The sequence below is a fragment of the Drosophila erecta genome, unplaced genomic scaffold (assembly GCF_003286155.1).
Source record: "Drosophila erecta strain 14021-0224.00,06,07 unplaced genomic scaffold, DereRS2 tig00000000-arrow-pilon, whole genome shotgun sequence".
Taxonomy (NCBI): domain Eukaryota; kingdom Metazoa; phylum Arthropoda; class Insecta; order Diptera; family Drosophilidae; genus Drosophila; species Drosophila erecta.
In genome coordinates, this window is record NW_020825194.1 from 19,184,957 (window position 1) to 19,200,530 (window position 15,574).

The 15,574-nt window shown below is 44.2% G+C and overlaps 3 protein-coding genes across 7 annotated transcripts in view; 2 read left to right on the forward strand and 1 right to left on the reverse strand.

The window, feature by feature from the left end:
- The window catches only part of LOC6552623 (protein roadkill), a 59,683-nt gene extending 51,420 nt beyond the window's left edge, over window positions 1–8,263 (forward strand). For 2 of the 5 annotated variants that reach the window (XM_015154727.2, XM_026979017.1), the window contains exons 3-9: window positions 5,108–5,258; window positions 5,586–5,707; window positions 5,773–5,934; window positions 5,999–6,294; window positions 6,452–6,630; window positions 6,704–6,846; window positions 6,915–7,594. In XM_015154727.2, coding sequence (XP_015010213.1) covers window positions 5,181–5,258; window positions 5,586–5,707; window positions 5,773–5,934; window positions 5,999–6,294; window positions 6,452–6,630; window positions 6,704–6,846; window positions 6,915–7,059 — 1,125 coding nt within the window. In that variant the 5' untranslated portion in view covers window positions 5,108–5,180 and the 3' untranslated portion in view covers window positions 7,060–7,594. Of the gene's footprint in view, window positions 1–4,273; window positions 4,931–5,107; window positions 5,259–5,585; window positions 5,708–5,772; window positions 5,935–5,998; window positions 6,295–6,451; window positions 6,631–6,703; window positions 6,847–6,914 lie in introns of those variants that run through there. The other 3 variants (XM_026979020.1, XM_015154726.2, XM_001979833.3) reach the window with 2 other exon arrangements.
- An 842-nt stretch (window positions 8,264–9,105) lies between these two features.
- On the reverse strand, window positions 9,106–11,318 carry LOC6552622 (origin recognition complex subunit 2). The gene is made up of 3 exons (XM_001979832.3): window positions 10,602–11,318; window positions 9,685–10,530; window positions 9,106–9,614 (listed from the first exon to the last, which is right to left on the reverse strand). The coding sequence occupies exons 1-3, from the start codon at window positions 11,173–11,175 to the stop codon at window positions 9,178–9,180; spliced, it is 1,857 nt and encodes a 618-aa protein (XP_001979868.1). The 5' UTR covers window positions 11,176–11,318; the 3' UTR covers window positions 9,106–9,177.
- Window positions 11,319–12,164: 846 nt separating this feature from the next.
- On the forward strand, window positions 12,165–15,470 carry LOC6552621. The gene is made up of 5 exons (XM_001979831.3): window positions 12,165–12,661; window positions 12,728–14,174; window positions 14,237–15,006; window positions 15,067–15,263; window positions 15,319–15,470. The coding sequence occupies exons 1-5, from the start codon at window positions 12,519–12,521 to the stop codon at window positions 15,468–15,470; spliced, it is 2,709 nt and encodes a 902-aa protein (XP_001979867.1). The 5' UTR covers window positions 12,165–12,518.
- The last annotated feature ends 104 nt before the right edge of the window (window positions 15,471–15,574 follow it).

Sequence of the window (15,574 nt, forward strand, 5' to 3'; positions counted from 1 at the left end):
TTTTTTGCTTCGGTGAAACTCTCTGCCGACTGCGCTGCCTGCGTCGACGCTGAAACGCCTACGCGCCTGCGCAACTAGAAAATATGGATTTTTATTGCAACACCTAAGCAAGCGCTATATTGATAAATCTATATATCAGGGAAATCATCGATATTGAATAATAGATAATTTCGATTTTTGCATATTTTTGAATCTTTAAAGAAAGTATTTTAAAACGTACAATAAAAGATACCTTTTGGCAATCGACAATATATAAAATTATAGAAAACAGTATTGATCTTCAGTTACGATAATAACTAATTTTCAAGTAAATATTTATCTGACATCTGCTGTGTACCCAAGTATTTAAACCTCATTTCCTCCATTTGCGTAACGTATTTTCGCGCATTATTTTGTTAATAACACGAGCATTAACTTTCATATGCATATGCTGCAACCCCCAAAACAAACACTAAACAAAAAAGTGTCAAGTAAATGTAGCAAAATCGTTTTGGTTTGTGTCGGCCTAGTTTTTGTTTTCGGCCACACAAAAAAAGTGTGACACACGTTGATTAGCATTTGAAATCTGTAAGCAAGCAACAGCAGTTATGTAAAAATTAACAGCATTAAAGTTATGCGTTGAAAATGGGACGCGACTTTAATGGCTTTTCGGTGCAGATTTCTCGCAATGAGATCAGTTTCATAAAATAAACCAATATGTGCATACATACATAGAATGGTAATTCTAGTTATACATCGCCACCGTTCTGAATTTCTAACGCCTTTTTCAAAGTTTATTGATCCATTAATTGGATCAATGAGAGCTGCGCTGTGGAAAAGTCGAACCAGCTAAGGGTATAATTATGGAAGCATATTTTTCCACAACTTTCAATTGTTTTCATTAGTGCGAAAAACAATCGCATAGGCCAAACAAGGCAGTTGAAAAAATGAGCAGCAGGCAAATTTCACTCTACTTACATGATTTCGTACGCTTTATATAACAACAACAACAACAGCAGCAGCAGCAGCAGCAGCAGTAGCAGCAACAACTGCGAATCGACTTTCACGAAAAACTGCAAGCAAAACTGCAAATGCGAGTGCGATTGCGAGTGCGAGAGTGATAGCTGCACGGCTAGAGCGGGACAGGGCGAGACGCCAAGCTTTCTCTCCCTCCGCAGAAATGCCGACTGCAAAGCAACTCCAAAGGCAAATGGACGACGACGCATCGAATCGTCGACCGAGTCTTGAGTGAAAGACCCAAAACGGAACTCCCCCCACCAAAGCGAAAAAAAAGCAACCCATACAAAACCGAAAGAAATGTTGAGCGTGGGAGTTTTTAAAATTAATATGCGTCAAACTGTTGACACTCCACGGGGAAATTGGGAGAAAGATTTTCGAGTTGTCGTGAATGGTGGCAGGCACACTCTAAAAAATGGAGGATTAACAGCTTTAGCGCATTTTATAGTTACAATGCGCATTTTATTACATGATATAGCTGATTCCTTGGTTTCATAAGAGCATCAGTGGAAAGGTTAGTTTAATTTCGAATATAACCCCTATATTTCTGTTTAAATATAACAGTTTAAAATGCTAAACTATCATAGTTTGATATTATTTAAAGCGATTTCGTTTGGCATCTATACTGGGTGATAGTCTTTCCCTTAACCCTTACCTGCTTTAGCTTTTTCCTATGCCAAAGTTAACCCTTTTTTTTTGGTTGGGTGGGTGTCATCATTGTTGTTAAACGTAGTTCAAGATGTTGCTCGTGTTGTTGCTTTCAACGTTTGTTGCCTCTGTTGCATTTGTAGCGGAAGTGAAGTTGTCGAGTTTGTTTTGGGAGTTGGTGGGCTGCGTTGAGTTTCTCTTTTGAAATCATTTTCATTGGCATGAAAGTTCACATTATTTAAATTAAATTGATGCCGTCGTGGCCGTCGTTGCTTCTTCTTCTACCCTCGGTCTGCTTGGCGACTGAAAAATGAAAATGAAGAAAAAATGTATCTTTGCATCTGTGTTTTTGCAACGACGGCGCCGCATTTATGTAAAAACCAAAAGAAAAGCAAAGAAAAGCGTTTCCTTTTGGCTCGAAACAACGGCGACAACTGAAAAGCGTTTTTCACTCAACTCATTTGTTGTTGCTGCTGCTGCTGCTGCAGTTGTTGTTGTTGTTGTCGTAGTTGTAGTTTTAGGCGGCGAGTGAAAGGAGCCTTTGTTGTTGGTGAAAACGCCAAGTGGAAAGCCGTGCGATAATTTGTTGTAAAAAATGAAAAATTTTCACCATTTTCGGTCGCGGTCTGTTGTTGTTGTTCGTTTCGTTTATTATAGCCTTTTGTTGTTGCTGCCTTTATCAAATTTCATTTAAATGCTAATGAAAAGTTGCCGGAAGTGTGGAAAGCGCCAAAGCGAGTCGCTGCCGAATTATATAACTCTTCCTTCATTTATTTTGTAGTGAACAGCCACAGTCTTTCTTTCATTTTTCCCCCATCGAGCGAGCAGCTGGTCCAAAAAACCCGCTTTCCTGAACTAAAACGATAAATGAAATCTATTAACGCGTGCTCTGCCTCCATTTGTCATAAGTGCACATCCAAGTTGATCGAGGAGCCCACACAAATGGGAGATCCCCCGGGGAGAAGAGTTCTGCCCATTCCTCGATTCTCGATTCTCCAGCCCGATCCATGACCAACTGCATTCGTCGCATCTCCCAGCTGTCGGATGTTTGTCCAGATCTTTTGGCCCTGAGATCTTTCGGTCTCTTGGTCCTTTAGACCACACTCACACGCAATGTGGGTTTATTCTGCAGCAGAACTAATGGTTTTTGCCGTCTAAGTAAGCAAATCGAATGGCATGGATTTGTGTCTGGGTGTGTGTTTGGCAAACAATTTCCATTTATTTACACTCAAACGGAGCCAGTTCTATGGTTTCTGAAAGGGTGGTCAGTGTATTTTGAAGGAATGTTACTTGTTCATTAGATTGTGGTATACAACACCTTTAATACAATACGAAATGTACTACAATACACTGCAATTCCTTCAATACTCTTATGTAGGCTCTTTGTCTTCCATGAGTCATGCTTTCCACCTTGCCCAGCTTTATTTGACTACTTCTTCTCGTTCCCAAGCTCAACCTTCTGTTGCCCAAACTTCTGTGATTTTGTCATTCGCCTTGGGGCGCCAAGCAAATGATTTTCAATGTCATAGCAAAACAAAAATGTTTGCCTCTGGAGGCCCTTGGTTTCCAGAAGCGCGATAGGGATGGGTGTACTTTGGATTCAGTGGGAAAGAGCGGGAGAGCGAGAGGGAGACGGAGAGGGAGCTTGAGGCCCCAATGCCAAATCAATGTCATTAACATTAAGGCACACTCACTAAAAATTGAATAAAGCGGCTTTACTGAGTGCTAAAAACGCGGACTACGGTTTGTTCACCTTGACGAGCTGCGTCAACCTTTTGATGGCTCACACTCACAGTTGCACACACTCGCACACACTTACATACACTCACACACACGAGGCCCATTGAAGGTCCTTCAGCTGGATTTGATGATGGCCATCAAATCGCCAGCAGCCGCAGAAACGGGCAGCACCTTGAAAATCTCAACCTTGTCGAGCTGAGCTGAGCTGTAAATCGCTCGTGTGCCAACAGCCTTGCACAGATTTTTCCGACTTTTTCCACGCCTTGCCTTGTCTGCACAGTGAAAATTCACAGATCGATGAGTCCTAATTGAATGTCCTTAAAGTACGGAACTGGCTTACTGCACCCCTGCATCGGGTTTGCCAACAAATATGGTTTTGAATCTCATAGCAATCATATATTTATAAGTCGTAATGGTTCTTATTCATAACTAAAAAGTAAACTGTTTTCAAGTTTTTTTCTACATGACATATAAATATTTACATATTGCCTTTTATCATAATAACTTGGATTTAAAATGCATTTGATTATTTTGTCTTATTGCCTTTTATCATAATAACTTGGATTTAAAGTGCATTTGATTATTTTGACTGCATGTTCAAAGAGTGTTGTCATGTTTTTCTCGCTGTGTAAGAATGCGACCTCCTCTGCCATTTGCCGTCTTGCATCTGCGCGACTGAAAACACTCACACACACACACACATGCGCCTGAAAAGGACTGTGTTATTGTTGCTATTGTGCGTCAGCAGATCCTTCTGCCCATCCTCCCCCACTCCCCTCTCTCTCCGCTCACCATCTTGCACCTTTGTGAGGTGAGTGAGTAGCTCACGTTCACGTTCACATTCACCTTCACCCTCGGCGCAGCGACTGGCTGACTGACCCATTGTTTGTCAATTTTCCACTCCTGGCCAACATTTTCCTGGTCCATTGTTTGCTGTCATCTGCAGCGCTCCTAAATCCTTAATGCTAAATCCTCCTGCCTGCCGAGATTTTCCGGGTCCATCAGTCAGTTTTCCTCTGCTGCTCCTGCGCAACGGTTGTGTTTTCCTTGTGATATTCCAACGTTAACGTGTTACATTTCTGTTTTGTTGCGACTACTTTACCTCCGGCTATCGCTGAATGCCATCGGAAAGCTTCGAAAGCTTTATCATAGTCATTATCTTTATCTGGACTGGACCATCTATCGTTCTCTGTGAATCTCCGAGTTCTGTGCGGAATAACGGCCTTTGAAAACCATTGCGCTTCAGCCATTATGAACGCTCCACTTTTTGGCGCATTTCGTTTCGTCGTCTTGTCCATGCATCTGTGTCTCGTCCATCGTTTAGTTAGCAAGAATCACTAAATCCTCGAAAGAAAACCCTTTTCGAACTGTGTGGATTAAACTGTATTGTGTGAATCGACTCTGTGTGATTTTCAACGGGCGGCAAGCTGGAGAACTCGCTGCTGTTGAAGCTGCTCAATTTTTTGGCCAGACACCCGAATTCCGACAGTAAATTCGTCAAAGTTGAATTCGGGCGCAGCATCATGGATCTCATACAAGAGCCAAGGTGACCCCCCATTCTATGCTCCATAATATGCTAGGATCAGCTCAAGATCACTTCAATCATAAGCTATACTGCTCGTGCCTAAGAACTTATATGTAACATGTAGTTTATTTAGTTGTAAGGGTTCCTATTAGCTGCAATCAAACTAATCCCGAGCATTTCCCCCCGAATTCCTTGCAGATTGCCGGTGAACGAATGTCAGGCAAGCCAAACAGCTAGAGTCACCTCGAACCTGCACGCATCCAGTAGCACGATGGCGGTCAGCCGTGTACCCTCGCCGCCCTTGCCGGAAGTTAATACGCCAGTTGCCGAGAACTGGTGTTACACGCAGGTAAGTCCGGCCACGTCCCCCCGATGGGATTAGGTTTCCACATCCCGGTCTGTGGGTTTTCGGCATTCCTATGGATTTGCAAACATCTGAGCCAGCAGCCGAGCCGAGCCGAGCCCAAGCGCAGCCAACCGATCGGATTTCACAAATATTGTAAACTGAATCCATATGGTTGTAAAGGCGGTAAATGCATTTCCGTTGTCAGGGGGCGCAGGCGCAGGTACAGGTGCGTTGAGTGGCTCAGGTGAGGGAAACCGGATAAGTTTGTGGCACCGTGTGCATGGGAATTTAAACAAGCATTAACCCCACTCAATTATCTGTCTTCCGCAGGTCAAAGTGGTTAAATTTAGTTATATGTGGACCATAAATAACTTTAGTTTTTGTCGGGAGGAAATGGGTGAAGTACTCAAATCGTCCACATTCTCAGCCGGTGCTAATGACAAACTAAAATGGTGAGTGGATGAGCCCAGCTCGGTGTTGCACCAGATACTAATCGAAGGTGCTTTCTGTGCCACAGGTGTTTACGGGTTAACCCCAAGGGTCTCGACGAGGAGAGCAAGGATTACCTTTCCTTATACTTACTGTTAGTCTCGTGTAATAAATCAGAAGTCAGAGCCAAGTTCAAATTTTCCATACTGAATGCGAAGCGCGAGGAAACCAAAGCAATGGAATCCCAAAGGTATGTGCGATCTGTAAGCAAACGATTGATCTTCTGCTAAAATACTTACGTCCACCTCCCGCAGAGCTTATCGTTTTGTGCAGGGCAAGGATTGGGGCTTCAAGAAGTTCATCCGCCGCGACTTCCTGCTGGACGAGGCCAACGGCCTGCTGCCGGAGGACAAGCTGACCATCTTCTGCGAGGTCAGCGTCGTGGCGGACAGCGTGAACATCTCCGGACAGTCCAACATCGTGCAGTTCAAAGTGCCCGAGTGCAAGCTGTCCGAGGATCTCGGCAACCTCTTCGACAACGAGAAGTTCAGCGACGTCACGCTCTCCGTGGGCGGTCGAGAGTTCCAGGCGCACAAGGCCATACTGGCAGGTAAGGGACCAGAACACCAGACCACCAGACCACCAGACCACACCCTGCAAATACTTGTTTATTTGACCAGCGACGAGCAATATGCTGAATCCCAAAGCTCCTATTTTAGCCCATTACCAATATATAATAGTAATTATTACAAATTACCTCCTTGCAGCGCGCAGCGATGTCTTTGCGGCCATGTTTGAGCATGAGATGGAGGAGCGAAAGCTGAATCGTGTCGCCATAACCGATGTGGATCATGAGGTTCTTAAAGAAATGCTGCGATTCATATACACGGGCAAGGCGCCCAATCTAGAAAAAATGGCTGATGATCTCCTAGCGGCTGCTGATAAGGTAAGTGTGCCCCCAAATCCCCCACTCCCTTTTAAGAATTTGTATTAATAAAAGATCTCGCTCCCTATTGCAGTATGCACTCGAAAAGCTGAAAGTGATGTGCGAGGAGGCGCTGTGCGTCAATCTCTCTGTAGAAACAGCAGCCGAAACACTAATATTAGCTGATCTCCACAGTGCGGATCAATTGAAAGCACAAACGATAGATTTCATAAATACGTAAGTTCTTAAATTGATATCTTCTGAACCAATCAGTTAGCTAACCAGCCGCTTTGTCCCCATTGCAGTCATGCCACCGATGTGATGGAAACCTCCGGCTGGCAAAATATGATCACCACACATTCACATTTGATAGCGGAGGCATTTCGTGCGCTCGCAACACAACAAATCCCACCAATTGGACCACCAAGGAAACGCGTGAAAATGAGCTGAAACAACAATGCAACAGCCACACCAACCACAATAACACCAATAACAACTACAGCAACTACAGCAACTACAATAACAACAGCAGCAGCAAACCGTACACCAACCACAATCAACAAACAGCAAGAACAAGAAGAACCCAACACTACCAACAATCGATCCAACATTTGCAATGGAAAGCAGCACTCCAGCCGGTGCAGCAGGCATGTTGATGGATACTTGATGGATCGATTGGCGGCCAACCTTAAGAAAGCATGCGGCAATACTACAAACACAATAGATTATATTAACAGCAGGCAGATAATGCAAATGCAGGAGCAAAAGCAAAAGCTAAAGCAGAGCGAGCCGTACCGTTTATTGTTTCGATTTCAAGTAATTTAATTCACTTTGATAAACTTGATTTTAAATGTATTTTATTTGTTGATTTAATATTACCTATGATTAATATGTTTACGAGTAATAATTATGAATTAATTTTATCTTAAGTCAAAACACAACTTGAAACAAAAGCAGCAATTAATGCAACAAACAACAAAACGAAAAAAAAAACAATTAATAATACAAACAAAAAAAGAGCATAAAAAACAAAACGGAAAGTAAAATAAATTAAGTTTAAAGTAAAGTAAAAACTAAAAGTAAAGATCGAAGGCGTAAATACAGCAAGAAATAAAGAAATTCACTGAGAAAGCGTAACTATTATTATTATTATTATTATAATTACCGATTACTGCGTATAATTACAAAGCGTACACTTTGATTGTGATGTATATTCGATGAGTATGACTAATGAGTAACGAGTAAATGAGTAATGATACGGATATGATAATGAAGTTGATTTATATATTGTGTATATGTAAACTCGGAGAACTTATCAGAGCATTCATGGTTTAATTGCACCCACCACCCACCAAAATCCAAGAACTCCCCTTCAAATTGAGGAGAATGTAAAAATGTATTGTTTACCCAAGTTCTATACTTTTATTCTCATTTAATCGCTGAACTCATGCCTTTTACTTTTGTTTTTCGATTGCCCCTTCGTTTCTTAAGTATCTACATCTTAAAATCAGACACCTGTTTCTGTTTCTCTTTGTTAAGCGCAAAATGTAATTAATTTGTTGTACAAAACTACAAAAACAAACAAAACATTGTCGAAATAAACGCAAGCAGTAGCAATTTGTGTATAGTAAGCAGATAAAAAGTGAAAAACCAACACCACTCTTGCATCGATTCATTTTGTAAAGGGGAGATTCTCTTGGGTGGTTTCTCTTCTGATTGATTCGGAATATTCATACTTTTCCCACAAACGAAGGTTAAAAGTTAGAAGTACGAGTAAAGTAAACGTGATAACAATTATCTGACTATTAAACAAGAGAAATGCGGACATGCGCAGGAGGAAGGACATTTTTATATGCAAAAATGCAAAAATGCAGATCGCAAACTTGGTGTGTACAATTCAGGTATTCAGGAAAGGGTAGAATTTTTGCAATAAAGTAAAATAATATTAATAGGAGCAAACTATGAACGATTTCCATTGTATGTGTACTTCCGATTGACTTCGCATGTGATTTGCTATCAAGAAAGTGTAAATAAACTAGCCTTAGTCGCAGCAATTACATTTTGTTTCGAGTGCACAATTAACTAGTTACAAGTCCAATGCTTTAATCAGTGTATGTGCGTGTCTGTATAGAATTAGGTAACCGATATTAGCCTTTGGAATGGATGATGGGCGCACGGGATGACCGGCCGGCAGCGAGTTGTATAATTTTGGCATGCTTAGCTATGTTCATTTCGCCTCTTCTAATCCTAATCTCCTAATGTTATCCAAATGCGGTCATCCCCCAGTCGAGGAGCACTTGCAGTGTTGAGTTTTGTATTGCTCTGTTCGCAACAGCAGCGAATGCGTTTGGTGAAAACAAAACTAGCCATCTAAAATGTGTATCTAGCAAAGCGACAAATTTTTTGCATGCCAATCTAAATGTGTAGAAATTGACAAACAAAGAACGAAAACACTGCACTAATGGGCAATACAAGTGACAGCAACACAACATTTTTAAAAGTGAAATTGTAATTGTATTTAACAATATTAGATAATAAATTAATATGTTCTAAAATTACGCCAACGGCTCATTTCTTCTCCTGCTCCTCGAGGAACTGCTGCAGCAGGCCGCCATCAATGGGAATGGTTAGCTGTTCGGAACCATCAACGCTACGTTTCGATTTGACCAGTTTGTGGTCGAGGAACTCAGTGAGCTGGGCACGCAGAGCCAGATCTGAGCTGACCAAAAAGGCTTCGCGACAGCTCGAGTAGAGATCCCTGAACGGCATGCCCTGGTATGTGGCGTTGCCCTTGTTCTTCAGTTGGTACTTCACAATCAACATGTAGATGCCACGCGAATTGGTCGTTAGCGATGAGAAGACACTGCGCATCGATGAAAGTGCCAATTCGCCGGAATTCTGCACCAGCAGCGAGTTCTCGAATGCAGTTTCGTTCGTATATGGCAGCATTGTTGTGCAGTCCCACCAGGAGAAGTTAAAGCTGCTCAGCTTTCCCTGGTCCCACACTGCAAATTTGGAAACAACGATTAGTATAGCTGTCGCACTATACAGCTCTCGAAGCGTTGGTGCACTCACGCAGTGGGGTATTTATATGATCAATGGAGGCCAGCAGATGTATGTTTGGTACGCGCGCCAGGCGCGATAGAATCGCCTGTGCCTTTACGTTGCGAAGCATGGCTCCATCCAGATTATGGACGATTAAAAACAAGTGTGTTTCTGGTATTAGGGCGAACTCCTCCTCGATCATATCCACTGCTTCATGCGGATTAGCCGGGCTTATGCCCGCATCCAATATATCGCTTGTGATGCTATCCAGCATATCCTTGATGGTCAGACTGGGAAAGAAGCCATTCACCACCAGTACGGTTTGTTCCTGCAGAACTTCGCGATGGAACGACTGCAGCAGCTGGCGCTTAGATCCCAATCCATATAGGAGTATATTGAAGCCCTCATTCAGAATGCACATCCACTTGGGAAAGTAGGAACGGTACTCCTCCATTATGGCATTGATAGAGGCCTCATGCTCCGTGGATAGCTTGATTTCCGATAGCAAACTGAAAACACGATCGGCGGCCAGACGGGGATTCTTCAAACGATCCAAGGTGTGATCCGAAGTGAGGATCTTGCTGCTGGCGTGCGAGTGAAAGTAACCATCGCTCTCGGGCACAAACTCATTCGATTTTTTGGCCCTCGCCGCTTGCCGCAGGCGGGCTGCCGATGGAGTTTTCGGCAGAACGGGCACCACAATGGCGCGGCGTGCTTTACAGGGCGTCTTGGGCTCATCATCGGCGGCGTCGTTGTCGGAGGAGTTGCCACCATCGCTGCTACTGCTACTGGGGGAGGATTCCTCATCACTGGGCCGGAAGTCGCTCTCGTCTCCAGAAAAATCCTCATCTGAGTCCGCCACTATTTTGGCAATCTCTGAAAGGGAACATGAATTTATACACAATGCAAAGAAAGCGTAAGAGCAGAGGCAGAAAATGGCTACCCACGATTCTTGACCCGGGTGCGCACATGGGCGGGAGTCTTTGGCTGATCCGTCGACTTCTTGCGCTTCGTATCCGGAGTCTTGATCCCCAAACGCGGAGTTTTCGGGGTCTTGGGCGTGCAGGGCGTGGCATTTAGGGCGGCCAGGGCCATGGCATCGCGTTTCTTGGGCGTATTGAAGCCAAACATGCTGGTGCCGGCCACATTGTACTCGGATTGGATGAGATGGAGATCCTTGGCAGTGGGACGGGCTGCATTCTCCGATTCGTCGACGCTTTCTTCTTCTTCCAGATCCTCCGCCGCACTGCTCTGTTCATCGGACATTTCCACATAATTCAAAACAATCCGCTCCTCCTGTCCTTTTGCATTGGCTTGCTCCTTGTAGGCCTGGTATTTTTTGGTGGGAATTGAACGTCGGATGGAGCGCCGACTGGTGACCTTGGACCTGGATGCCACTGCGTCCTCGACCAGTGGCGTGTTTAAGTCTTCGGATTCCTCCTCCGAATTTGTGAGGTTCTCAATGGACTTGAGGTTCACCTTCCGCGGCGTCTTGTAACCGCCTTTGTTGCTGGCACTCATCTCGCTTGCCACTCCACTGGGAGCTCTTATTACCAAAATAATCAAATGGTAAACAAATTGTCGCAAAATATACTCAATGGTCAGAAGTGGCGGGAATTATCGATAACTAAGACATGCCGAGAGTGTGGCCAGCTCCCGCACTTGAAAGTAGCTAAGTTTCTAGCTATAAAAAAAGCTAAAATGGAATAGTAATAAAAATTAATTTGAGTCTTTTGATGAATACAAGGACAGTAGATATTCTGCGACAAAGTAATTTTTTAAAACTTAATAGTCCTAGAAATGAAATTCCTACAAAGTTCGAATTCGCATGGCACCAGTGCTGTGAAACGTTACACGCAGCGGATATCAATACATTTTAATTGCAATCCAGTCACTGACAAAAGCTCAAGTTTTTTCAAGCGGAATTAAGAAAAGAACTCATTTTACCACATTCAAAATGTTCTTATAAATTAACAACAATGACGAGCAGGTAAGATTATAGAATAAGAATTATAATTATTCTGTCTCTGGTAGAACTCATACGAAGTCCATATACAATTATAATAATTTGAAAAAATTCAAACTGAAGCTGACCGCGCCTATTTCCACCGTCCGCATCAGGACAATGAAAATATCATTAATTAGCGAAAAATTAATAAATATTGATGTAACTATTGCTTGTAGTTTTTGGATTCGTTGTATCTTGTCAAGAAGCGCGGTATACGAAGGATTTGTAGGACTGGTATTGAGGTTCCTGTCAACAATTGCAGTGAGATTCCTACTCCAAATGGAATCGAAGTTCATTTGAAGTTTATTGTTAAGTCGTAAACCAATATTAACCCAAGCTCAGAAGAGACGCTAATTATTGATTGCAAGTGCGATAGAAGAGAGGGTCATCTTTTTTTTTAAAGTTTTAAAACAATCAAACACTCAATTCTTGATTTTCTATTTCCTAGAAAGTTTACTTAGAAATTGTTTCAAGTGCTGGGCAAATTGACTTCCATCAGTGCTGTGAAACGCAGGCAGCTATCGATACCGATATCCTCTCTCTTCCCACTTTCGTTCGCTGCGCTAAAGCGCGTGCCTAGCAAGCTTGGAATTTAGGCGCCATACCTAACTTCCATTTAACTTTGGTTTGTGGCGCACTTGGAATTAAAAGAATTGCCTATTGTGTTAAACCAAAAAGAACAAAGAAAAAGCGCTCGTATAGCCTACATACGTTCTCGCACATCTCATATTGAAAGTTCCGTTAGCCGCCATTTTGCTTCGTTTCCTTTCGCCCGCCATTCTTCCATTCATTAATTGGTTCTTGCGTAGTGCGTAATTGCGCTGTCTTTTCTAGACTTTTCCGAAAGTTCAGAGAAATGGAAAAATCGGAGGAAACGGCATGCGTCGTCTGTGGCACCACGGCCGGATTGATGTGCCAGCGGTGTGGAGAGCCGTATTGCAAGGATAAGTGCCAGAGATTGGATTGGCAGAAGCACAAGCACGTCTGCATCATTATGCCGTGAGTTGGATCAGTAAAATGCAATAATTTATGATATTTACTTATTCCATGCAAATACCCTTGCAGACCCTTGGTGGCCTACAGGCCTCTTCAACAGCCGTTGCATCCAATCCACAGCGTAGAGACTGCTGTCTCCCAAGAGCCTCTGGCTACAACTCGCGCTGCCAATAAAGTGGCAATCCCCTTTGTGGAGCCCACTGTTGCTGTGCCGAAGGAGCTGGATCTTTTCGAGAACTGGCGCGATCACTTGCTGCCGTCGGGCGGGGAGTTCTTCGAGTGCCGCGTGACCTTCATGGAGAACGACGGACCCATCTGGGTGGTGCACGTAGCCAATGTTGAGGGCATGGAGCGCATGACGGACAACATGCAGCGCTGCATGCAGAACCAGAAGCTGATTCGTGTGCAGAACGTACAAGAGGACACCCTGGTGGCCATCAGTGTGGACACAAAGGTCCACCGCGGTCAGGTCTTGGAGGTCTGCCATGACAAGCAAAAGGCCGAAGTCCGGCTGATTGACTACGGTCCGATAGTGGGTACACCGTTTCGGGACATTTACAGTGTTGTGCCCAAAATGTCCGAGTACAAGGCTTTCGCTTTCCGGGTAAAACTGCCCACAAACACTGGAGTTCAGGTCAATAAGAACTTAACACTTCGTCTGCTGGGAACCAAAACCCGCGACGGCGTTTATCACGTCCACCTAAAGCCCAAGATGACAATACCACTAAATTTGCCATTGGAGATGCTGCAGCTGAATCCAGAAGTTAAGGTGATTCGGGTGTTTAAGACAAATCCAGCACACAACGAGCCGCAGGTGGCCCTCATCCAGATTAACGTGATGGACCATGTCAACGCAGACTTGAACGACAGCCTAGCCGGGAAGCCAGGACAACCGTTTACTGGGCCCTTTCCCGAGGAGAAGTGCACCTTCTTTGTGGCCGCCCGCACCAAGGATGGTTATAGGCGAGCTTTCCTATTGGATCATATCGCGAAGCCGACGCCTGCGTTCTTGGTCTACGAAATGGACGAGGGTCGAGTGTCCATAACCACCGAGTTGAGTCGTATTCCCAGCGAACTACTTGGCCTGCCCATTCGAGTGTTTGCCGCTCAGCTGAAAGACTCCGTGCCTAAGGAGCTTGAGACTCAAGGTGCAGATCTGACGGTCAAGCTTAAACTGAATAGCCCGTCGCCCAACGAAAAGTTACGAGCGGCAAATGCCGCGCTGAATTTCAAGGGCGAGCAGATTTGTCTGGCCCGACTAAGCACCTTCTTGGGTCAGATTTCAAATCTAGGTCACAAGTACTGGCGTGAACCCATAGCGCAAGACTCCATTGTATTTATTACCCACGTTGTCAGCTTTAAGGAGGTATACATCAGCTCCCCAGATGCCAAGCAGTATGCGGATATTTTCAAGCGTCTGGAGTACAAGTGCGCTCCAATCCACGAATCCAGTGACGTATCTGTTGGCAGCATTGTGCTGGTTGTCTCCAAGAAAATGGGTCACTTCCGGGGCGAGGTTGGTGGATATTTCAGTTGAAGCCTTTTATTGAAATCTAAAAACTTTTCCGATTTTTACAGATATTGAGTATTGCAAACGGAATATTTGATGTGAAGAACGTTGATACTGGTGCCACCCAAAAGGTGGAGTTGGCGGCGATACGCAAGTCTTGTCGCTTCCTGGAGAATTTGCCCGTGTGCCTGATGCGTGTGCAGTTAAAGGATGTCTGCAATATTCCGGATGCAGCAGTGCCAGTCAACAACAGGGCCATTCAATTGCTGGACAAGATGTGCGCCCAAGAAGAAATGCTTAGCCTGGGAATGGTAGATGCTACTACACCGACCGTGGATCTGCTGTCCAGTTCCGGCTCTCCGCGCTCCTTGGTGCTCCGAATGCTGCCTCTTATATTTACACCGGTACAAGATAAGCCGGAAGTGGTTACACCAAAGGGTGCTCTTACTCCAAGTCCATCGCCTGCTGTCTCTCCCGAACAACAGAAGGTGCAGTCACCACTTCTGCTAGAGGTAGCCAAGAATTTGACTCCACTACCGCCCTCTCCACCGAAGTCACCTGTACCTGTCGATCCGACTAAAAACTCTGCTTCCCAAGTTGCGTCCGATCATAAGCCCATTGAACGCTTCTTTTTCAACGCTTTACCCAAGAATCTAGCTCCTTTGGGCGACAAGGTCAACCTAATCGTTTTGAACGCTGACGGAATGGCCCAGACTGGCTACATCACTGCCGCCTACTTCAAGGACGGAAAGGTGGCCGATGAATTCAAGAACATGCTCAGCTTGGTGGCCCATCAGGGAGCGTGTAACCACAATGCTGTTCCGGGTTACGTACCACGGTAAATTGGTTACCATATCTGTACATATCATTATTTTCATGCGCTTCACGCCAATTGCAGCGTTGGTGAACTGTGCTTAGCGCTTTTCAGCGAGGATGAAAGCTGGTATCGCGGAGTCTGCCAGGAGGTCAAGGACAATATGGCCAGAATTCTGTACTGTGATTTCGGAAACTCTGAATATGTGGCCGTGGAGCATGTGAAACCGATGGCCCGGGATTTGCTAAGTGACGTCTATGCCACGAAGTGCTTTATAGATGGTACATTATCCCATTCAATTTCTGCCCAGCCTTATTAATAATCACTTCATTGCAGGCTTCGATAAATCGAAGAACTTTGCAGCTCTGGAGCACTTTCTCGTACATAAGGCCCGATTCTTTTGTGGCGTTAAGAATGGCCCTGAACCCGATACTCGTCTCATTACGATTCCGAATCTTCAGAATATTCTGAACGCGCCACCTGTATAATTTTACGTGAGTTTCGACAACATGGATCACATTCCTTCATATGTTTGTAGCATTAAGTTCTTGATAACATGATTTTGATATTCATTCGTTTAAATTTATTTAAG

Excerpts from the sequence above, each read along its gene's own strand:
- LOC6552622 (XM_001979832.3), bottom strand. The coding sequence starts at position 11,175 with ATGAGTGCCAGCAACAAAGGCGGTTACAAGACGCCGCGGAAGGTGAAC. Across the intron at positions 10,531-10,601 it reads GCGCACCCGGGTCAAGAATC|AGATTGCCAAAATAGTGGCG; the intron begins GTGGGTAGCCAT and ends GTTCCCTTTCAG. Across the intron at positions 9,615-9,684 it reads TCATATAAATACCCCACTGC|TGTGGGACCAGGGAAAGCTG; the intron begins GTGAGTGCACCA and ends CCAAATTTGCAG.
- LOC6552621 (XM_001979831.3), top strand. The coding sequence starts at position 12,519 with ATGGAAAAATCGGAGGAAACGGCATGCGTCGTCTGTGGCACCACGGCC. Across the intron at positions 15,007-15,066 it reads GTTCCGGGTTACGTACCACG|CGTTGGTGAACTGTGCTTAG; the intron begins GTAAATTGGTTA and ends CGCCAATTGCAG. Across the intron at positions 15,264-15,318 it reads CACGAAGTGCTTTATAGATG|GCTTCGATAAATCGAAGAAC; the intron begins GTACATTATCCC and ends ACTTCATTGCAG.